The sequence below is a fragment of the Cnephaeus nilssonii genome (genome assembly GCF_951640355.1).
Source record: "Cnephaeus nilssonii genome assembly, chromosome: 7".
NCBI lineage: Eukaryota > Metazoa > Chordata > Mammalia > Chiroptera > Vespertilionidae > Cnephaeus > Cnephaeus nilssonii.
This window is the reverse complement of record NC_137078.1, coordinates 2,761,256-2,786,164: the sequence shown is the minus strand read 5'-3', so window position 1 is coordinate 2,786,164 and position 24,909 is coordinate 2,761,256. Positions and strand designations below refer to the sequence as shown.

At 43.7% G+C, this 24,909-nt stretch overlaps 1 protein-coding gene across 2 annotated transcripts in view; it reads right to left on the bottom strand.

Annotated features, from left to right (window-relative positions):
• GK5 (glycerol kinase 5) overlaps window positions 1-24,909 on the bottom strand; it is a 167,169-nt gene that overhangs the window by 76,881 nt on the left and 65,379 nt on the right. Inside the window, exons 4-5 of one of the 2 annotated variants that reach the window (XM_079777353.1) lie at window positions 23,505-23,598; window positions 2,135-2,266 (exon numbers count right to left, since the gene is read on the bottom strand). In XM_079777353.1, coding sequence (XP_079633479.1) covers window positions 2,135-2,266; window positions 23,505-23,598 — 226 coding nt within the window. The remainder of the gene's footprint in view (window positions 1-2,134; window positions 2,267-23,504; window positions 23,599-24,909) is intronic. The other variant, XM_079777354.1, reaches the window with a different exon arrangement.

Here is a 24,909-nt window from a genome sequence, read left to right as displayed (position 1 = left end):
CTGCCTGCAACTGGCTTTGGGCTACTTGTCTGGAGCTACGAAACAATTCACTGTTAGTGGCTGCCTCTACTGGGCCTGGGTGTGTATGGGAGGGGTCAAGGTGTGTACAAAGATCAGTTTCCCACAGTCTATTCCACAAGGTGTGAGCTTGATAGAGTGGGGTGATCAAAGTCAGGAGAACCGGGCTAGTGGTTCTCTTGCTTGGAGACAGCACGGTCAGGTACTCAGTGGGGGGAAAGTGGCCTCTACTCCAGAACACATACCATACTCCACGTGAGTCTCTGACCCTAGCTCCCTCGAAAAGAGTACACCGCTGGTTCAGGCTGGTCTAGCCAGCTGACCCTTCTGTAAGACTCAAGCTCAATGGGGCGGGGTTACTGGGAATCAGGCAGGACAAGTGGACAGGAAGGGCACTGGCAGCACAATGGAGGGTATGGATGGTTCCTACTCCGGAGTTATAAATACCAATGTTTGTCTGAGTCTCTGCCAAGAGCTTCTCAAGTAAAAGAGTGCACTGAAGGTCCCAGTTGGGTGCAGCCAGCAGATGTTTCTGCAGGACTTAAGCTTGGCAGAATGGTGCCACCAGGAGTTGGAGGACTGAGCTAGTGCACTCCCCAGGCTGGTGCTATAAGGATAGGAGTGCTCTACCTTGAAAAGATAGTGTCTGAGAGCAGTATGGGATAGGGACTCAGCACAGATCACTCCTCGAAACCATGACACTAGATCTCCTCTTTATGACTCCTGTATGCCCTGAGTCACCTTTTCTCTACTGGAGTTCTGGGTGAGAAAAAGACCCTGTGTGCTGGCCCTTGAAGAGAATGCCTCGGTTTCTCCAGACTCCCATCTCTCCCAGGCAGGCAGAATCTCCACTGATTTTCATCACCAGATGTTACACAGATGTCTTTTCCTGGCCCTAGTGCTCTGGGTTGGAACCCTCGTTACTCAGGGGGACATCTGCAGTGAGATATCCCTCCAGATTCTCAACTGCCACAAGTGGGTGTGAGGCCAGCTCTTTCATCGTCTCTGCCCTTATTACCAGTCTTAATGTGGTTTCTTCAGTAGATCCTAGGTTATAATACTTCCATGCAACTAGCCTTCAGTTGTTTTTTTCAGGTTGACTAATCCATAATTTAGTTGTAATGGAAGCAATAATTATGCAGCAACTGCTGAACATACAGAGTAAAATTTAGTACATGGAATATGAAAATACCTTTTTAAATGACATGTTATACAATCTCTCAATTTGTGTTTTGATTGGCAATACTATATTTGAGTTCTTCAAAATCACACAGGTAAAAATTAGTCTTTTATGTCTATGGAAAATTTTTTTAAAAATAATTTAAATTATTATATATATATATACACACTGAGTGGCCACATTATTATGCGTTCAGAGGTCATAATAATCTGGCCACTCAGTGTGTGTGTGTGTGTGTGTGTGTGTGTGTGTGTATCTTAAAAATTCCATTCCTATATGTAGGTACAACAGAAATACATTTACATGTACATCAAGAGGAAGCATTACTCATTACAGCCCCTAACTAGAAATAACTCAAATGTACATGGACACAATAGATGAATAAATTATGGTAAAATCATATATTAAACACTAAATAGCAATAGAAATATAAGAATATTAATTTACCTACAACAAACATATATTTCAAACATATAATGTTCAGCAAAAGGAGTAAAATACAAAAGAATAAACACTGTTTGATTCCATTATTCAAAGTTCAAAATTTTTTCAGGCAAAACTGAAGTATACTGTTGAAAAAAAGCTAAACTGTAAAAGTAGAAAGAAAATGTAATACATAGTATTACAGTGTTGTAGTTCTTCATTCAAGTAGCATTACAGATATTTGCTCTATAGTAAGTATATCACCAAATGGTACGTTTATGTTTTGTTCACTTTTCTATATGTGCTATGACTCAAAATAAAAATGTTTAAAAAATAAACTCAGTGAAGATTCCTTGTCATCCATTCCAATATGTTATGGGTACTTAATTTTCCCTTAAATAATCAAATTACTATCCTTATTCCTTGAATCTACCCCAAAGTCCCATGCATGCATAAGTGCGTTCATGTACACACACATGCACACACACACAAATACACAAACTCTTTTCTTACCTCAACCAGGTTCTGTAAAATCCAGGCTAATCTCAAAGAAACATGCTGGGTTGTGAAAGTGAACAAACTGGCTGCTAAAAATCGTTTACTTCTAGTGAAAAAGTGAAGCATTCGGCAGGAACTGTGTATTAGCTATTTAAAAAAAATTAGAAAAATACATTTAAACAATAGTGCTTGACGTTTCTATCTTAATTCCATATACATGCAAACAAACCAAATAACAAGTTACTTAACTACTTAAAGAGTGTTCTCAGGATATAAGCAAATCAAGTAGGCTCAAGTACTTATAAAACTCTTTTTAAAATATCTATTTTCTACATCTTTACCTATTTTAAATTCTGGAAGTGAGGGGAGAGAGTCAAAGGAGAAGGCTATATTGCTATTTTTTTAATAATATATATTTTATTATTTTAATAATATATTGCTATTATTTTGAATAACATATTTTAATCAATCTAGTATGAACCCAGAAGGAATTTTACCTACACATTAAATACTTAAAATTGGGGTGTATGATTTTAATACTACCTATACTTAACTAATGATTAAAAATGAAACATATACAATTTAAAATGTACTTTTTTAATGTATGCATGTATTATTTGCTTTTTATCTTTATTTTTTATTATTTTTAATTTATTTTTTCCCATCACCATTTATCTCCTCCATGCCCTCTTCCACTTCTACCCCATAATCACCACAATGTTGTCCATGAGTTCTTTATTTTTGCTCAATCCTTCCACCCCAACACCACCCAAAGAGGCCCACACCAAGACACATCATAATTAAAATGTCAAAAATTAAAGACAAAGAGAATATCGTAAAAGCTGCAACAGAAAGGCAATCAGTTCCCATAAGAGAGTTCCCGTAAGACTGTCAGCTGATTTCTCAACAGAACATTTAAGGTCAAAAGGAACTGGCATGAAATATTCAGTGATGAAAAAACAAGGACCTTCAATCAACACTACATTACCCAGCAAGGCTATCATTTAAAATTGAAGAAGAAATAAAGAGCTTAGCACACAAGAAAAAACTAAAGGAGTTTGTAAATTAGCAGTACAGGAAATGTTTCAGGGCTTGCTTTAAGAAGTGGAAGACGTCATAGCCACTTTGGCTCAGTGGATAGAGCATAGGCCTGTGGACTGAAGGGTCCCAGGTTTGATCCTGGTCAAGGGCAGTTACCTCAGTTGCAGGTTCCTCCCTGGCCCAGGCCCTGGTCAGGGCACATGGAGGAGGCAACCAATTAATGTGTTTCTCTCACATCAATATTTCTCTCTGTCTTTCCCTTTCTCTATCATTCTTTCTAAAAATAAATGGAAAAATATCCTCAGGTGAGGATTTAAAAAAAAAAAAGAAGAAGTGGAAGAAGACGATGAAGAAAAAAAAAGGAACATAGTTTAAAAAATAAAATGGCCATAAATACATACCCAACAATAATCACTTTAAATGTAAATGGCTTAAATACTCCAAATAAAAAAGACATAAGGTAGCTGAATGGATAAGAAAACAAAATCCATAATTATGCTGTCTTCAAGAGACCCACCTCAGAGCAAAAGATACACACCGATTAAAAGTAAAAGGATGGAAAAAGATATTTCATGCAAATGGAAAGAAAAAAAAAAGCTGGGGTAGCAATACTTATACCTGACAAAATAGACTTTAAAACCAAGGATATGTTAGGAGCGAAAAAAGTATCCTATCGAATAAAAGAGTAATATGCAAATTGACCGTACCACTGCCACACCCACAAGCCACGCCCACCAATCAGCAGCAAGTATGCAAATTAACCCAACCTAGATGGCTCCAGCCACAGAGAGCAGGAGGGAGGCTTGGGTTTCCCAGGCAATAGAGGAAGCCAAGCTTCCCTGCTGCCCTGGACAGCTCAGGCCTACACTCAAAGCTACAAAGTTTCAATAATAGAAGATAAATAAATCCCAACAAAAGGGCGGCAGCCATGGAGCTGGAGAGAGCAGGAGGCTTGAGTTGCCCCTGGCAATGGAGGAAGCCAAGCTCCCACAGCCCTGCCTGCCTTGGCCTCCGCTACAAAGTTTCAATTATAGAAGATACATAAACCCCAACAAAAATGGCTGCGGCCATGGAGTGAGCAGGAGGCTTGGCTCTGCTCAAGGCTACAAAGTTTCAATTATAGAAGATAAACCCCCAGGGCTGCCGATTGGGTCGCCGGGTGGCATGGCCGGCCTGCAAACCACTACAGCCCCTCACCCAGGCCGCCCAACGCCCCAAGGAAACCCACACCCTGATCTGGAACACCCTTCAGGGCAAACCAGCCAGCCCCAACCTGTGTACCATGCCTCAATCCTATCTAATAAAAGAGTAATATGCAAATTGACCATCACTCCAACACACACCATGGCTGCCCCCATGTGGTCAAAGATGGCTGACCCCATGTGGACACAAGATGGCCACCACAAGATGGCCAGCAGGGGAGGGCAGTTGGGAGGGACAAGGCCTGCAAGGGAGGGCAGTTGTGGGCCATCAGGCCAGCAGGGGAGGGCAGTTGGGAGGGACCAGGCCTGCAAGGGAGGGCAGTTGTGGGCCATCAGGCCAGCAGGGGAGGGCAGTTGGGAGGGACCAGGCCTGCAAGGGAGGGCAGTTGGGGGCGATCAACCCTGCAGGGGAGGGCAGTTAGGGGTGACCAGGCTGGCAGAGGAGGTAAGTTGGGGGCAAACAGGCTGGCAGGGGAGCAGTTAAACATCAATCAGGCTGGCAGGGGAGTGGTTAGGGGTGATCAGGCTGGCAGGCAGAAGCGGTTAGGGGCAATCAGGAAGGCAGGCAGGCAAGCAGTTGGGAGCCAACAGTCCTGGATTGTGAGAGGGATGTCCGACTGCCTGTGTAGGGGTGACTAGGCCAGCAGAGGAGGGAAATTGGGGGCGACTGGGCCTGCAGGGAAGGGCAGTTGGAGAGGACCCAGGCCTTCAGGGGAGAGCAGTTGGGGGGACCAGGCCTGCAGGGGAGGGCAGTTAGGGGTGACCAGGCCAGCAGGGGAGGGCAGTTAGGGGTGACCAGGACTGCAGGGGAGGGCAGTTAGGGGCAATCAGGCTGACAGGGGAGCAGTTAGGCATCAATCAGGCTGGCAGGGGAGTGGTTAGGGGGTGATCAGGCTGGCAGGCAGAAGCGGTTAGGGGCAATCAGGAAGGCAAGCAGGCAAGCAGTTGGGAACCAGCAGTCCTGGATTGTGAGAGGGCAGTCGGACATCCCTTGAGGTGTCCCATATTGGAGAGGGTGCAGGCTGGCCTGAGGGACACACACACCCATGCATGAACTTCGTGCACCGGGCCTCTAGTTTATATATATACTAGAGGCCCAGCGCACGATTCAATCGTGCGGGTAGGGTCCCTAGGCCTAGCCTCCTGCGATCAGGGCCATCTTTTGCCTGTTCGCCAGTCCCCAGGCCCAATGCTGCCTCCGCCGCCGCCACTGAGCTGCCAGGCTGTTGGGATCCCCAGCTCATCCCCAGCCGCTGCCGCTGCTGCTGGGGCTTGAGGCGCTGACGAAGGGGAGCACGGCAGGGGATCCAGGTGCGGACAACCGGCTCCCCGCCTCCGATGGCAGCGGAGCTGGGTGTCCAGGGTGTCCGAGGCAGCCCCCCTCAGCGGCCGCCAATCCAGCCGTTGAGAGGCGGGGGGGGGGAGGGGCGGGAGTCCCGCGCCTCTCAATGGCCAGATATGCCACCCCGAGTCCCGCCCCCCAGCCTCCCACCGCCCAATCGTGGGCGTAGCGGGGTGATGGTTATTTGCATATTGCCTTTTTATTACGAAGGATAAAAAGTCAACGGCCATAACGGCCATAACGACCAGTCGCCATGACGCCCACTGTGGCCAGAGAACCCGCCGATCAGGGGGTGGGCCCCGACCCTAATCACCCCCCACCCCAATAGGGGGCGGGGCTGGCCCATCAAACTCCTGCAGCCCCTCCCCAAGGCCACTGGCCCCCGATCGGCAGGGGTGGGGCCGGCTAGCCCACTGCCCTCAGCCTCTCCCCATGGCTGGCCCCACCCCCAATCAGCCCCCCAACCCCAATCAGGGGCAGGGCCCGCTGGCCAATCACCCTCGGCCCCTTCCCACAGCCGGCCCACCCTGATCAGGCCCCGATTGGGGCAGGCCAGCTGGCCAACCTCCTGCGATCTCCTCCCAACAGGCCCAGCCCTGATCCCACCCAATTGGGGCCAGGCTGGCCGGATCCCACCTGTGCATGAATTTGTGCACTGGGCCTCTAGTACAATATAATGACAAAGGAATCATAACCCTTTTAAACATTAATGCACCCAACATAGGAACACCTAAATATGGAAAGCAAGTCTTGATGGACATAAAAAGAGAGACTGACAGTAATATAGTTATAGTAGGGATTTTAATATCCTATTGACATCAATTGATAGATCTTCCTGACAGAAAATCAATAAAGAGATGGAGGCATTAAATGCCACAGTAGATAAGAAGGACTTAACCTTTTGCACTCAGATGTCGAGTGTGACTCGACACAGTTAGCATTAGAATAAAGGAATCGAGAAAAAAGCAAGCGAGTGCAAAGGGTTAATTGATATCTTCAGAGCATTTCACACCAAGGTAGCAGAATATACATTCTTTTCAAGTGGATATGTAACATTTTCTAGGATAGACCACATGTTAGGACACTAAACAAGTCTCCACAAATTTAAAAAGACTGAAATTATATCAAGCATCTTTTATGACTATAATGCTATGAAACAAAATGAATCACTAGAAGAAAACGGAAAAAACACATAAAGACATGGACAAAAATTAACATGTTACTAAACAATGATTCGGTTAACAAAGGGATCAAGGAAAAAATCAAAAGGTACCTTGAAACAAATGAAAATGAGAACACAACAACTACAAATCTGTGGGGCAGAGGAAAAGCAGTCCTACGAGGAAAGCCAATAGCATTACAAGCCTACCTAAAGGGGGAAAAAAAAAAAAAGCTCAAATAAACACTCTAACTTTACACTTAAAGAAACTTGGAAAAGTACAACAAACAAAGCCCAGAGTGAGTAGAAGGAAGGAAATAATAAATAAAAATAGTCTAACAATACAAAAGATGAATGAGACTAAGAGCTGGTTCTTTGAAAAGATAAACAAGATTGACAAACTTTTAACCAGATTTATCAAGAAACAAAAAGAGAGAAATTAAAAAGGATAAGTAACAACTGACACCAAAGAAATACAAAGGATTGTAAAAAAAAATAGTATTATGAACAACTATATGCCAACAAAATGAACAACCTGGGAGAAATGGATAGGTTCCTAAAAGCATACAACATTCCAAAACTAAATCATGAAAAATCAGAGAATCTGAACAGACAGAATACAACTAGTGAAATCCAATCACGAATCAAAAATCCCCCAACAAACAAAAGCCCTGCACCTGATGGCTTTACAGATGAATTTTACCAAACATTCAAAGAAGAATTAACACCTATGTTTCTCGAGTTAACCCAAAAAATTCAAGAGGAGGGAAGAGGCCAGCATTATCCTAATTCCAAAACCATATAAAGGTATGACAAAGAAAGAAAATTATAGGCCAATATCTGTGATGAAAATCCTCAACAAGATATTAGTAAACCAAATCCAGCAATACATTAAGGAGATCATACACAATGATCAAGTGGGATTTATTCCAGAGATGCAAGGTTGGTACAATATCCACAAAACAATAAACATGATACACCATATAAACAAACTGAGGGATAAAAACCACATGATCATATCAATAGATGCATAGAAAGCAGTTGATAAAACCCAGCACCCATTTATGAAAAAAACTCTCAGCAAAGTGGAAACAGAGGGAACATACCTCAATTTAATAAAAGCCATGTATGACAAACCCACAGCCAACATCATACTCAATGGGCAAAAACTATAAGCATTCCCCTTAAGATTGGGAACAAGGCAGGATGTCTACTTTCACCACTCTTATTCAACACTAAAGGCCCGGTGCATGAATTTGTGCACAGGTGGGGTCCCTCAGCCTGGCCAGCAATTGGGGCCAATCGGCCAGGGGGAAGGGACTGCGGGAGGTTGGCCAGCCACGGGAGGTTGGCTATGGGAGCACAATGACCACTGGGGACAACTCCTGCATTGAGCGTCTGCCCCCTGATGGATATATATATCCTATCTAATAAAAGACTAATATGCAAATTGACTGTCACTCCAAAACACAAGATGGCTGCCCCATGTGGTCAAAGACGACTGCCCCCATGTGGACAGAACATGGCTGCCACAAGATGGCCAGGATGGGAGGGCAGTTAGGTGTTACCAGGCCTGCAGGGGAGGGCAGTTGGGGGTACCCAGGTCTGCAGGGAAGGGAAGTTGTGGGGGACCAGGCCTGCAGGGGAGGGCAGTTGGGGGGGGACCAGGCCTGCAGGGGAGGGCAGTTAGGTGTGACCAGGCCTGTAGGGGAGGGCAGTAAAGGGCAATCAGGCTGGCAGGGGAGCAGTTAGGCATCAATCAGGCTAGCAGGAGAGTGGTTAGGGGGTGATATGGCTGGCAGGCAAAAGTGGTTAGGGGCAATCAGGAAGGCAGGCAGGCGAGCAATTGGGAGCCAGCATTCCTGCATTGTGAGAGGGATGTCCGACTGCCCGTTTAGGCCCAATCCCAGTAGAATTGGGCCTAAATGGGCAGTCATACATCCCTCGAGGTGTCCCATATTGGAGAGGGTACAGGCTGGGCTGAGGGACACCCCCCTTCCGTGCACGAATTTCATGCACTGGGCCTCTAGTGTGTGTGTGTGTGTGTGTGTATACACACACACACACACACACACACACACACACACTAGAAGCCCAGTGCATGAAATTCATGCACAGGGGGAAGGTGTTCCCTCAACCCAACCTGCATCCTCTCCAATCTGGAACCCCTCGGGGGATGTCCGACTGTCGGTTTAAGCCTGATTCCGGGATCAAGCCTAAACCAGCAATTGGACATTTCTCTCACAATCCGGGACCGCTGGCTCCTAACTGCTCACCTACCTACCTGCCTGATTGTCGCTAACTGCTTCTGCTTGCCAGCCTGATAACTCCTAACTGCTCCACTGCTGGCCTGATTGATGCCTAACTGCTCCCCTGCCAGCCAGATTGCCCCCAACTGCCCTCCCCTGCCAGCCTGATCATCCCCAACTGCCCTCCCTTGCCGGCCCGATCACCCACAACTGCCATCCCCTGCCAGCCCGATTACCCACAACTGCCCTCCCCTGCTGGCCTGTTTGCCCCCAACTGCCCTCCCCTGCCGGCCTGATTGCCCACAACTGCCCTCCCCTGCCGCAACCTGCCTCCTCTGCTGAGACCTGCCTCCTCTGCACGAGGCAGTGGAGACACTGGGACCGGCCTTCTCTGCGCTGCGAAGAGCTGCAGGACCCCCTGGCCTCACCACATGGAGTGGCCACCAGGACCCGCCTCTGCTGTGCACACAGCCATTTTGTGGCAGCCATCCTGTGATAACGTTGTACGAGGGCATCGTGTGAGGGTGTGACTCTACCTAGGCTTTTATTATATAGGATAGTACTGGAAGTGCTAGCCACAGCAATCAGACAAGAAGAAGAAATAAAAGACATCCAAATTCAAAAGGAGGAAGTTAATTTTACTCTTAATAATCAAAATCTCTAATTAAAAAAAAAAAGCCTTAAACAAAAAATTAGCTCTGAGTTTTAAAATTTGTAAGACATACCAAAAGACGGAAGGAAGGAAGGGAAGAAGAGAAGGAGGAAAGAAGGGAGGGGAGGGGAGGGTAGAGGAGGGGAGGGGAGGGGAGGAAGGAAGAAAGAAACCAAAAAGCCTTATCCTGCAACCAACTGCAACAATTCAACTTCTGAAACATATTTTACAAAGCATTCACTTATGGAGAATTAACCCACTTTTTGCATGTTTCTGTACACCCTTCATCCAAAAATAAATGGAAAGATCTTAGTTTTTTTTTATTAAAAACTAGAAGCCCGGTGCACGAAATTCATGCATGGGGGTGGGGGTGTCCCTCAGCCCAGCCTGCACCCTCTCCAATCTGGGATTCATCGAGGGATGTAAGACTGCCTGTTTAGGCCCGATCCCAGTGGGATTGGGCCTAAACAGGCAGTCAGACTTCCCTCTCACAATCCAGGACTACTGGCTCCCAATTGCTCGCCTGCCTGCCTTCGTGATTGCCCCTAACCACGTCTGCCTGCCAGCCTGATCACCCCCTAACCACTCCCCTGCCAGCCTGATTGATCCCTAACTGCTCCCCTGCCAGCCTGTTTGCCCCTAACTGCCGTCCCCTGCAGGCCTGGTCACCCCTAACTGACCTCCCCTGGAGGCCTGGTCCCCCCAACTGCTCTCCACTGCAGGCCTGGGTCCCCCACAACTTCCCGCCTCTGCCGGCCTGGTCCCTCCCAACTGCCCTCTCCTGCTGGCCATCTTGTGGTGGCCATCTTGTGTCCACATGGGGGCAGGATCTTTGACCACATGGGGGCAGCAATCTTGTGTGTTGGAGTGATGGTCAATCTGCATATTACTCTTTTATTAGATAGGATAGAGGCCTGGTGCACAGGTGGGGGCTGGCTGGTTTGCCCTGAAGGATGTCCCGGATCAGGGTGTGGGTTCCCTTGGGGCGTGGGGCGGCCTGGGCAAGGGGCCTGTGGTGGTTTGCAGGCCGGCCACACCCCCTGGCGACCCAAGCGGAGGTCCTGGTATCTGGGGATTATTTATCTTCTACAATTGAAACTTTGTAGCCTGGAGCAGAGAAAAGCCTTCTGCTTGCTCCGTGGCAGCAGCCATTTCAGTTGGGGTTTATGTATCTTCTATAATTGAAACTTTGTAGCCTTAAGCGGAGGCCTGGGCAGGCCAGGGTATGCGGAAAGCTTGGCTTCCTCCATTGCCAGGGGCAACTCTAGCCTCCTGCTCTTTCTGTGACTGCCGCCATTTCTGTTTGGATTTGTTTACCTTCTATAATTGAAACTTTGTGGCCTTGAGTGGAGGCCTAGGCCGGCAAGGGCAGGCAGAAAGCTTGGCTTCCTCCATTGCCTGGGAAACCCAAGCCTCCCTCCTGCTCTCTGTGGCTGTAGCCATCTTGGTTTGATTTATTTGCATACTTGCTCTGATTGGCTGGTGGGCGTGGCTGGTGGGCGTGGCTTGTGGGTGTAGCAGAGTGATGGTTAAATTGCATATTACTCTTTTATTAGATAGGATAATATGCATTTACTTTTCTTTCATTTTTAGCATAACACATTAATCAAAATGTGTAATCTTAGCCCTCTTTACATTTCAGTCTTGCCCTTTCTCTTGAATGATGTGCCCCATTTTAATTTTTTAACATATTTTTTTTGGTGAGGACATTTACATATCTACTATTTTTTTGGTGAGGACATTTACTTTTCTAGCAAATTCCAATTGTACAACACAGTTTTATCAACTACAGTCATGTTAGACTTTAGATTTTCAGACCTTATTAATCTTATAACAGAAAGTTTGTACCTTTTTAAATTCATTTCACGTGTTCAGTGCTCAAATATTCTGCATTTCTTTATATCTTTTATTATTTATTAAAATATAAGACTTTTTAAAGGTATTTAAAGTGGCCACCCATGACCCTACTTCTGATTTGTTATATGTTAACAATGCCTCAAATGAAATGGCTCTTCCTTCAGAAGCACATTGTATTTTTCTCTATAAAAAATTAGGTTTAGGGCCCTTCAGGGATCTTCTATTAAAATTTAGATACCTGAGGAGGGGCATTACACAAAATGTGTTAAAAGTTCCAACAATGGCACTTTCAGTCAACACAGGGAGAATGAACACTTTTGTTCATATAATGAACAAATATTTATTGAATTCCTTCTATGTAACAAGGACTATGCCAGGCTTTAGGAAAACAGAGTGACTAATACATGCAGAATCCCACCTTCCTTAAATTTACCTTCTAGTGCAGGGTTGGGGAACCCATTTTCTGCCAAGGGCCATCTGGATATTTATAACATCATTTGAGGGCCATACAAAATTATCAACTTAAAAATTAGCCTGCTATGTTTGGTCAAACATTTAATTAACTCACCCCTATTGCCTTGGCAAGGGAGAGACCAAGTGATTTCACGGGTCTTATACAGCCTGCTCTACTGGGAAGAGACAGAAAAAAAGTAATCAAATCAACAAATGAGATCATCTAAGAAGACAATGATTATAAAAGGAATTGCTATTTGATGTATCACCAAAAAAGAAAAAAATCCTGCCAATTAAATTATGACATACAAGTAATATTAAGATACAATTAATGGTTCAAAATGCATCCTGATGTCAAAGATGTTAAAATAAGAAAAATGTTGAGAGGGTCAAGATGGTGGCCAGCAGGACGGCAGTGAGGAAGACACTGTAAGTGATTGAGGGAGCAAAGGGAAGTATGTGGATGTGTGTGGTGTGTGTGTGTGAGGGAGGGACAGTTAGATCCCATAGGACTTTTGGGGGCTGGCAGACCGGGCTCTCCTAGATGGGGAACCCCTGCTACCGCTGCAAACATTCCAAGGGTGGCTGACTCTGACACAGAAACCATACCATCTTGAAGGGGAGAGCTGTTGTGACTAGGAGCCCAGCCTCACCTCCACACAGACTGACCTCAGATACCACCCTGGATTCTACAGCCACCCCAGCCAAAGACCTGCTACCTCAGCTGTTGAACCATGGACATACGGATTCCAGCTTCCCCGGAAAAAGGCTCCTGTAAGTTCTGTAGTGTGCTCCCCTCCCGCCATCCTGCCGCTTCAAACCTGGGCCCCACAACTGCACGATCTGCCTGTCAAGCCCACTGCTTCATCCCCGACCCCGGGCATCCCAGTGACTGAGCCTGTGGGCGACTCTGGGACTATACAACCCACCCGACAAGCCCACTGCTTCAACCCCGGGTGCTGTGATTGCGCGATCATCTGCCAAGTCCGCCGTCTCAACCCTGGCCCAGCGCATACCAGTAACAGAGACCACTGTCAAGTCTCAGACTGCGAAACCCACCTGCCAAGCCTGTAGCTTCAACCCTGGGAACCACACGTCCTGACGCCTGGGCCCTCCAGAGAGTCTCAGAGAGCATGACCCTCTTGCCAAGCCTGCTGCTGCAGCCACAGGCCCCAGGTGACACGAAGCCTAAATCCTTCAGTGAAAGCAGTAATGGGGAAAGAAAAGGAGTACTAGAAAAGATACTAAATAAAATGGAGGTGTGCAATATGTCAGAAAAAGAATTTAGAGTATGAGTCATACAGTTTATAAACCAGCTGAATGAGAAAATCAACAACTTATGTGAGAATCAAGAGGAAATAAAGAATGACATAGGTATAATAAAAAACACAATGAAAGATTTCAACAGTAAACTAGAAGAAGCTGAGGACCAAATTAGCGAATTAGAAGACAATCTGAACAGCAATGGGAGAAAAAAATTAAAAAGCAGGAGAACTTAAGGGAGCTTTGGGACAACATGACACAAAGTAACATATGTATAATAGGGGTGCCAAAACGACAAGAAGAAGAGCAAGGATTAGAAGGCTTATTTGAAGAAATAAATGTCAGAAAACTTCCCTGATTTGGAGAAGGAAAAAGACACAGAAGCACAGAGAGTTCCAAACAAGATGAACCCAAAAAGACCCACACCAAGACACGACATAATTACACTGGCAAACGTTAATAACAAGAGAACTTTAAAGGCTGCAAGAGAGACGGAGAGTTACCTACGAGGGATTTCCCATTAGATTATCAAATGATTTATCAATAGAAACACATCAGGCCAGAAGAGAATGGAATGAAGTATACAAAATGATGCAAAGCAAGGGACTAAATCCAAGAATACTCTAACCAGCAAGGCTATTATTCAAAATTAAAGGGGAAATCAAGAGCTTCACAGACAAAAAAAGGCTAATGGAGTTTATCAATACCAAGCCAGCAATGCAAGAAATGCTAAAGGGAATACTGTAAAAAGAAGAAATAGAAAGGAAAGAAAGAAAAAAGACACAAAAATAAAAATGGCTCCAAACAATTACCTATCAATAATAAACCTTAAACATAAATGGATTAATTGCTCCAATCAAAAGACATCCAGTGGCTTAATGGGTAAGAAAACATGACCCATATATATGCTGTCTATAAGAGACCCACCTCAGAACAAGGGACTCACACAGACTGATAGTGGAGGAATGGATATGAAAATAAAAGGCAAATGGAAATGGAAAAAAAAAAAAGCTGGGGTAGCAATACTTATCTCTTCCTTAAGAGATAAGGAAGGTAACTTCATAATACTAAAGGGATTGATACAACAACAGGATATAACTCTATTAAACATATATGCACCCAATACAGGAACACCCAAATATATAAAAAAAACTGGACGATATCAAGAGAGAGGTTGACAGTAATACAATCATAGTATGGGACTTTAATACCCCTTTGACATCAATGGATAAATCCTCTAGACAAAAAATCAACAAAGAAACAGCAATCCTAAATGACTCCCTTGATCAGATGGACTTAATCGACATCTTCAGAACATTTCACCCCAAAGCTACAGAATATACATTCTTCTTAAGTGTACATGGGACATTTTCAAGGACAGACCACATATGGGGTCACAGGCAAAGTCTCTCCAAATAAATAAGATTGAAATCATAGCAAACATCTTCTCAGATCACAATGGCATAATATTAGAAATCAACTACAATAAAAAACAATCAAAAAAACTTAAAACACTTGGAAGCTAAATAGCATACTATTAAACAATGACTGGGTTACCAAAGTGATCAAAGAAGAAATTAAAAAACATCCTGAAAATGAATGATAATGAAAATACAACAATCCAAAATCTATAGGACACAGTGAAAGCAGTCCTGAGAGGGAAGTTCATAGCATTACAGGCCTACCTCAAAAAACAAGAAAACTGAAAATAAATTATCTAACTCTACAACTTAAAAAAATTAGAAATAGAGCAATAAGAAAAGTCGACAGTGAGTTGAGGAAGTAGATAATAAAGATCATAGAGAGAAAGAAGATGGCTGCCGATGGGAAGGCAGACTGCAAGATAGTGTGTGAGTGAGAAAACAAAGGGAGAGTGTGTGGTCGCACAGGGAGTGTTTGTTGGTGAGTTGAGGGACAGCTATACTCCAGGAGACTGTGGGGGACTGCTGGATGGGGCTCCCCTGACCGGGCAGCCTCCCGGAGCGACCAGCTCAGACGTGGAGACTGCGCCATCTTGAAGGGGAAAGTGGATGTTATCAGAAGCCTGAAAAGCCCAGGGAATCTACAACTACGGCACTCATCGAACAGCTGCGAACCCGAGAAAACCAGTCCCCAAGTGGTGCAAGCACGCAGATTCAGAGGAGCGCTACACTCCCTCACGGAAAGGTCAGATTTCGCCTGGGATAAGGTGAGGTCTGTGGTCCCGGGAGGAGAAACACGCACGGTGGGAGCTGGAGAACATGGGGAAGTCTGCGCCTACAAAAATCTGTGGCTGTTGGGGCTGGCGTGATCCATGAATGTGGAAGGGGGTCCTCAGAGCTGCTAACAGAAGGGAACTCTAAAAAGCAACTCATTTTGATCTGGGCGCAAAAGGACAGCCTAAAAATTTTAAAAGTGTGCCGGCTGCTTAGACCCAAGGAAAAAAAAGACTGCACAGACTTGCATGCAGCCCCGAAGTTCGCACACTTACTCTGCCTCTTTATATTTTTTCTTCTTTAAATCCTTGCTTCTGATTAATAAGCCCAATACATAGGATCACCCAATTGGGGACACTCTAAGAAGACTACAGGGGAAAGTTGTTTTTCTGGAACCTGGGGATCAGAGCGAGGAATAACCATCAGAGAACCAGCTCTGGGGCAACCCACTCCCCCAAACCGGTATTAAGTGCCACAGGGAAAACAAAATCTAAATACTAGCTAGAGAGGATCTATAGCCCTGGAGGTCAATCCAGAAACACTGTCACCCAGGGGTTGAGTCACAAATTCACTCTCGTAATAAAGGAATACAAGAAATAAAGACATACTGCCTGCTTAAAAATCAGGACTGGCTTACAACACTGAGGAGCAGTGGAACGCAGGGAACTTCAATACTGTCCTGACTAGGAAACAGGCGTGCCAAACAGAACAGTAGAGGAAGTGAATGACCTTCACTACTGCACATTTTTTTTTTTTCATCTTTTACTTAAGAAACAATTTTTTTTCTTTTTTCCTCACTTGATTTTACTTTTTCAATTATTACATTTTTATTTTCAATCAGTATTATTACTACTACTATTTTACGTTTTTTTTAAAAAAGTGTCATTTTGCCGAAACCGGTTTGGCTCAGTGGATAGAGCATCGGCCTGCGGACTCAAGGGTCCCAGGTTCGATTCCGGTCAAGGGCATGTACCTTGGTTGCGGGCACATCCCCAGTGGGGGGTGTGCAGGAGGCAGCTGATCGATGTTTCTCTCTCATCGATGTTTCTAACTCTCTATCCCTCTCTCTTCCTCTCTGTAAAAAATCAATAAAATATATTAAAAAATAAAAATAAAAAAAATAATAATAAAAAAGTGTCATTTTATTTTCTCTTTATTTTACTTTGGGATTAGTGTTCTACATTCTATTTTCATCTTTCCTTTAGCATTATTTTACTCTATCTCAACTTTACCTTTATTCCATCACTCTCTTCCTCACTTTTCCCTTTTTGTTGTGCTGTTTCTCTTACCCTATTCCTGCTTTAGATTTTCCCTACTCATTCTTTTTACCCCCTTAAAATTTCACCCTACTTATATGTCTAATTTCCAATCCCCTGCTCCAAATCCATACACACCTCTCTCTTCTCTATCCAAAATTTTTTTCTCTCTGTCCTCTTGTTTTTGTTTGCTTGATTGTTGATTATATCGATTTTTTATACTTGTTTGTAAGATTGTTTTTCTTTTTTGATTGGTTTTTGTTTGTTTGTTGCTTCTGTTTTCCCTCACCTCACTTGATATTAGTTGTTGTTTGTAGTTTGCATTCATCTCCAGGTACTTGTTGCTGGCATTTGTTGGGATTAGTGGCTGTTCTATTGGAGTTTTCTCCCCATATATATAGTTTGTTCCCCTCTTCTTTCGTATTCTCCCTCTTTTCTCTCTTACTTTTTTTTTTACTTTTCCCAATTTCGTTTTGCACTCACTTTTTTTTTCTCTTCTCGTTTCCCTCCTATCCTCTAATTCACCTTTCTCTAGTAGTCACCTTTATTTGGGGTTATTAATATCGTGAATACACTTATGTTCAGTGCCTGGTGCATTGTACCTTGTTGTGTTGTATTTTGTGCCTTTAAATCAACGCAGGAGAGAGAGAACTACATAACCAGACACCCGGAGAAGAGAGATCATGAGGAGACAAAAAAAACCCAAAAAAAACAGCCGCATATGAAATAAAAGCAGGAATCACCAGAAAAGGAAGTAAACGAAATAAAGGCAAGCAACCTGTGAGAGAAAGAATTCAGAGAAATGCTCATAAGGTGGATGAAAAGAATGGAAGACAAATTTGACAATATGTGTAAGAACAAAGAGGAAATGAAGAAGAACCAAGAAAAAATGAAAAATGGCATCACTGCTGTAAAGAACTCAATAGAAAGCATCAAAATGAGACTAGAAGAAGCAAAGGACCACATCAGTGAGCTAAAAGAAAAGGTAGGAAAAAATACCCAAGCAGAGCAGCTTCTAGAAAAAAAAAAATGAAAAAGCAGGAGGAAAGCCTAAGGGTACTTTGGGACAACATGAAACGAAACAACATCCACATAATATGGGGTGTCAGAAGGAGAGGAAACTGAGCATCTGCAAATAAGGACAGCTTCACTTCTTCTTTTCCAATTTGGATGCCTCTTATTTCTTCTTCTTGCCTAATTGCGATAGCTAATATTTCCAGTACTATGTCAAACAGGAGTGGTGAGAGTGGGCATCCCTGTCTTGTTCCTGTTCTTAGGGGAAATGGTTTTAGTTTTTGCCCATTGAGTATGATGTTTGCTGTGGGTTTATCATATATAGCTTTTATTATGTTGAGGTATGATCCTTCTATTCCCACCTTGTTGAGAGTTTTTATCAAGAAAGGGTGTTGGATTTTGTCAAATGCTTTTTCTGCATCTATTGATATGACTATGTGATTTTTATCTCTCAATTTGTTTATGTGATGTATCACGTTTATTGATTTGCGGATATTGTACCTTGCATTCCTGGGATAAATCCTACTTGGTCACGGTGTATGATCTTTCTGATGTATTGCTGGAGCCGATTTGCTAGAATTTTGTTGAGGATTTTGGCATCTATGTTCATGAGGGATATTGGTCTGTAATTCTCTTTCATTGTGTTGTCTTTATCTGGTTTTGGTATTAGGGTGATGCTGGCTTCATAGAAGGAGCCTGGAAGTGTTCCTTCCTCTTGAATTTTTTGGAATAGTCTGAGGAGGATAGGTTTTAGTTCTTCCTTGAAAGTTTGGTAAAACTCTCCTGTGAAGCCGTCTAGCCCCAGCCTTTTGTTTGCCGGAAGCTTTTTGATGACTGCTTCAATTTCTTCCATAGTTACTGGCCTGTAGAGCTGTTTAGATTCTTCCTGATTGAGTTTTGGAAGGTTGTATTTTTCTAGGAATATGTCCATTTCCTCCAACACCCTTTCTTGATAAAAACTCTCAGCAAGGTGAGAATATAAGGATCATACCTCAACATAATAAAAGCCATATATGATAAATCCACAGCCAACATCATACTCAATGGGCAAAAACTAAAATCATTTCCCCTAAGAACAGGAACAAGACAAGCATGCCCACTCTCACCACTCCTGTTCAACATAGTACTGGAAGTATTAGCCATTGCAATTAGACAAGAAGAAAAAATAAAAGGCATCCAAATTGAAAAAGAAGAAGTAAAGCTGTCCTTATTTGCAGATGACATGATATTGTACATAAAAACCCCGAAAGACTCCATCAAAAAACTATTAGACTTAATAAATGAATTCGGCAATGTAGCAGAATACAAAATTAATGCCAAGAAATCAATGGCATTTCTATACATCAATAGTGAACTTACAGAAAGAGAGACTAAAAAAGCAATCCCATTTACCATCACACCAAAAAAAGTTAAGATATCTAGGAATAAACTTAACTAAGGAGGTAAAAAGACCTATACGTGGAAAACTACAGGACACTGAAAAAAGAGATAGAGGAAGATGTAAACAGATGGAAGAACATTCCATATTCATGGATTTGTAAAATCAACATCATTAAAATGTCCATACTACCCAAAGCAATCTATAGATTCAATGCACTCCACATTAAAATACCAATGGCATATTTCACAGACCTAGAAAAAACTTTCCAAAAATTCATCTGGAATAAAAAAAAAAAAGACCCCGAATAGCCACAGCAATCCTAAGAAGAACAAAGTAGGTTGGATCTCAATAACAGATTTCAAGCTGTATTACAAAGCCACTGTTCTCAAAACAGCCTGGTACTGGCACAAGAACAGGCATATAGACCTATGGAATAGAATAGATAACCCAGAAATCAACCAAAACCATTATGCTCAATTAATATTTGACAAAGGAGGCATGAACATACAATGGAGTCAAGACAGTCTCTTCAATAAATGGTGTTGGGAAAATTGGACAGATACATGCAAAAAAATGAAACTAGATCACCAACTTACACCATACACAAAAATAAACTCAAAATGAATAAAGGACTTAAACATAAGACGGGAAACCATAAAAATACTAGAGGAATCCACAGGCAGAGAAATCTTAGACATATGCCGAAGCAATTTCTTCACTGATACCGCTCCTAGGGCAATAGAAACTAAAGAGAAAATAAACAAATGGGACTACATCAAAATAAAAAGCTTTTTCACAGCAAAAGAAACCATCAACAAAACAACAAGAAAGCCCACTCTATGGGAAAACATATTTACAAATGTTATCACTGAAAAGGTTTAATCTCCAACATCTACAGGGAATTTATTCAACTTAATAAAAGGAGGATAAATGATCCAATAAAAAAATGGGCAACGTACCTAAATAGAATCTTCAAAAGAAGACAGAAGGAAGGCCAAGAGACACATGAAAACATGCTCAAAGTCACTAATTATCTGAGAGATGCAAATCAAAACGATAATGCGGTACCATCTCACAACTGTCAGAATGGCTATCATCAACAAATCAACAAACGACAAGTGTTGGCGAGGATGCGGAGAAAAAGGAACCCTCGTGCACTGCTGGTGGGAATGCAGATTGGTGCAGCCACTGTGGAGAACAGTATGGAGTTTCCTCAAAAAATTAAAAATGGAACTCCCATTTGATCCAGTAATCCCACTTCTAGGAATATATCACAAGAAACTAGAAACACGAATCAGAAAGGATATATGCACCCCTATGTTCATAGCAGCACAATACACCATAGCTAAGATTTGGAAACAGCCTAAATGCCCATCAGCAGATGACTGGATCAGAAAACTGTGGTACATCTACACATGATCTCACTCATTTATGGAAAATAAAGAGCATTATAACCTGATGAACAAAATGATAGATACAGAGGCAGTAAAGCACCAAACAGACTGTCAAATTACAGCGGGAAGGCTGGGGAGTGTTGGGAGGGGAGGAAAGAGATCAACCAAAGGACTTGTATGCATGCATATAAACACAACCAATGGACACAAGACACTGGGGCGGGGGCGGTGGGGAAGAATGAGAGCATGCGACAGGAGGTAGGGGAGGCTGGGGGAAGGTCATTGGGGGGGGGGGGAAGGAGATATATGTACTACTATATGTAATACTTTAAACAATAAAAAAAATAAAGATCATAGAGACCAAAAAAACAATACAAAAGATCAATAAAAACAAGAGCTGGTTCTTTGAAAGGATAAACAAGATTGACGAACCTCTAGCCAGGCTCACCAAGAAGCAAAGTGAGAGGACCCAAATAAACCAAATCAGAAAGGAAAGAAGCGAAGTCTTGGATTTAGTCCCACAGAAATACAAGGGTTGTAAAAAATACTATGAACAACTCTATTCCAACAAATTGGTCAACATAGAAGAAATGGACATATTCCTAGAAAAATACGACCTTCCAAAACTCAATCAGGAAGAATAAAAAAATCTGAATAGGCCTATAACTATGGAGGAAATTGAAGCAGTAATCAAAAAGCTTCCAGCAAACAAAAGCCCTGGGCCAGATGGCTTCACAGGGGAGTTCTACCAAACATTCAAAGAACTAAAACCTATCTTCCAGACTATTCCTAAAATTTCAAGAGGAAGGAACACTTCCAAGCTCTTTCTATGAAGCCAGAATTACCCTAATCCCAAAACCAGATAAAGACACTGCAAAGAAAGAGAATTACAAGACAATATCCCTGATGAACACAGATGCTAAAATCCTCAACAAAATCCTAGCAAATTGGATCCAGCATTACATTAGAATGATCATACACCGTGACCAATTGGGATTTATTCAGGGATGCAAGGGTGCTACAATATCTGCCAAATTGAGAGATAGAAATCAGTCATATCATATCAATTGATGGAGAAAAGCATTTGACAAAATCCAACATCCTTTCTTGCTAAAAACCCTCAGCAAAGTGGGAATAGAGGAATCATACCTGAACATAATAAAAGCCTTATATGACATACCTACAACCAACATCATAGTCAATGGGCAAAAACTAAAACCACTTCCACTAAGAATAGGAACAAGATAGGGATGCCTACTCTCACCACTCCTGTTCAGCATAGTACTGGAAGTGCTACCCATAGCTGACTTAAGAAACTAGTCATGCCTCAGGAACGTTGGATAGACTGACCTATTAAAAACTAAACTGATACATTAAGGCAGCAGTGGTGGACGTCATGGATCACCGGTTGGTGACCACTGCTCCAAAGGTTTCCTTAAACCAGTGGTCACCAACCTTTCGGACCTCACAGACCACCTCCTGGACTCTGCAGTGACTTGGCAGTTGCAGTTCTCAGGCGATGCACCCGGAACCAGAGAGGAGGGAGCCCGATTCTGGGGTGCGTCACCCAAGAACTGCCCTCTCGCAATCCAGGACCCCTCTGGGGATATCAGAGAGCCAAAGACCTGCTACCTCAGACCACCGGTTGGTGACCACTGCATTAAGGTATAAAATTACACATAAATAGTATAATTTAAAATTGTACCATTTAGAATCCATCACTTCTTATAACCACTTTCAACACCCTTAATTACTGTCTTTCCTGTAAATAGCACCTCTCTGTATTCAGCCTCACAAGTTATTACAGTAAGGTGCATTTTTATATGTTAAACGAACAAAAGGAAAAATCAATGTGTGTGAGATTGTCACAAGTGTCTCACTCATGCATTGCTGTCATATTCTATAATATATCATGTTTGTTTTTATATAAAATTAGTGTCCCCAAATACTTAACAAGTAAAACTGGTGCTCCCGACACTCCCCCTGCACTGTCTGGTGTGAGCACCCTAGCTGAGAAGACATCTAACTTTGTGGCATTAGAAGTATTAAAATAATCAATATGCAATATTGATTATAACACCAAATATTGTGGGTTTCACCACAGTTAATGAACTGAAAAATTGTCTTTCCCCTGACTCAGTTCCCCACCAGGAGTGAGATGGTGTGGATGCTACTATGTCTGTCATCATCACTTGCTTACTATGTGCCAGGTATATATTAAGAGCATATGGCAGTCAGCTAGTCTACTATCTCAATATACACTGAGTGGCCAGATTATTATGATCTCTGAACGCATAATAATCTGGCCACTCAGTGTATATCCTATATAATAAAAGGCTAATATGCAAATTGTCCCCTTGACCAGCAGGCAGGCTGGCCAACCGCCCATGTCCCCTCCCACTGGCCAGGCTGGCCAGACCCCACCCATGCACGAATTCATGCATCAGGACTCATATGTGTGTGTGTATACACACACACACACACACACACACACACACACACACACACTGAGTGGCCAGATTATTATGCATTCAGAGATCATAATAATCTGGCCACTCAGTGTATATTCTCCACTTTTATAACAAAAGATGATGAAATTTGGACATTACAGTATCTTTTCTGGGCATAGTCTGTATTTATTCCATTTCTCCAGGAATGAAAACGTGAATTCTCACTAGCATGTGAATCCCTAGTCCACCTCAAACTTCCTCAAGACTTCTTGAAGTGTAGTTCTTAATCACTTCAGTCTACCATATATGCTTTTGAATAACTATTAAATTTTACTGGTTTGAAAGTGTGCATGTGTGCATTCTCATATTAATGTCCAAAAACAGCACAGGTATGAGATTATATAATTAAGTCTACAGTTAAGGGGTATTTACAGGGAAACCCAGTAATATCCAAATTGCAGAGAAGAAAAATATTACCTTCATTATAAGAGAACTATTCCAAGATTTTACAAGTTCAATAGCTCTCAGATCTTGCCAACTAATGAAGTTGTGAAAATGATTTCCGGTTTTCCTAAGAAAAATGAAAACATTTTGAAAGTCAATATAAATCAGAGACTATCCTATTTAATAAAAGAGTAATATGCAGATTGACCATCACTCCAACACACAAGATGGCTGCCCCCATGTGGACACAAGATGACTGCCACAAGATGGCCAGCAGGGGAGGGCAGTTGGGAGGGACCAGGCCTGCAAGGGAGGGCAGTTGGGGGCGATCAGGCCAGCAGGGGAGAGCAGTTGGGAGGGACCAGGCCTGCAAGAGAGGGCAGTTGGGGGTGATCAAGCCTGCAGGGGAGGGAAGTTAGAGGCAATTAGGCTGGCAGGGGAGCAGTTAGGCATCAATCAGGCTGGCAGGGGAGTGGTTAGGGGGTGATCAGGCTGGCAGGCAGAAGCAGTTAGGGGCAATCAGGAAGGCAGGCAGGCGAGCAGTTGGGAGCCAGCAGTCCTGGATTGTGAGAGGGCAGTCAGACATCCCTCGGGGGTCCCCGATTAGAGAGGGTGCAGGCTTGGCTAAGGGACACACACACACACACACACCTTGTGCATGAATTTCGTGCACCGGGCCTCTAGTCCTATATAATAAAAGGCCACTATGCAAATTGTCCCTCAACTGGGAGTTTGACCAGGAGTTCAACCTGGAATTCAACCAGGAGGTGGGGCTGGCCAGCCAACAGCCGATGGTACCTCCCCCCAGCCGGCCCCACCCATGGCCCCTCTCCCTGGCCGGCCCTGTCCCAATTGCCACTCCCCAATTGGGGGCGTGGCCGGCCGGCCAACTGCCTGAGGCCTCTCCTGCCGACTAGCCCAGTCCAATCAGCTCCGATTGGGGCAGGCTGGCCAACCCCACCCATGCACAAATTTGTGCACAGGGCCTCTAGTCTATATAATAAAAGCCTAAGCAACCATTACAGTGAAATGACCAGAACAACCAGTCACTATGATGAGCACTGACCACCAGGGGGCAGACGCTCAATGCAGGATCTGCCCCCGGTGGTCAGTGTGCTCCCAAAGGGGGAGCGCCACTCAGCCAGAAGCTGGGCTCATGGCTGGCGAGCACAGCGTCGGTGGCGGGAGCCTCTCCTGCCTCTGTGGCCACTGCAGCAGCACTAATGGGCAGCAAGCCAAACAGTAAGGAGCTGCAAGCAGGTGGTGGTAAGGAGCAAAGGGGATCAGGCCTAATCCGGCAGTCAGACATCTCCATAGGGGTCCCGGACTGCAAGAGGGCACAGGACGGGCTGAGGGACACCACCCCCCCCCCCACAGTGCACGAATTTCATGCACCAGATCTCTAGTCCTACCTAATAAAATAGTAATATGCAAATTG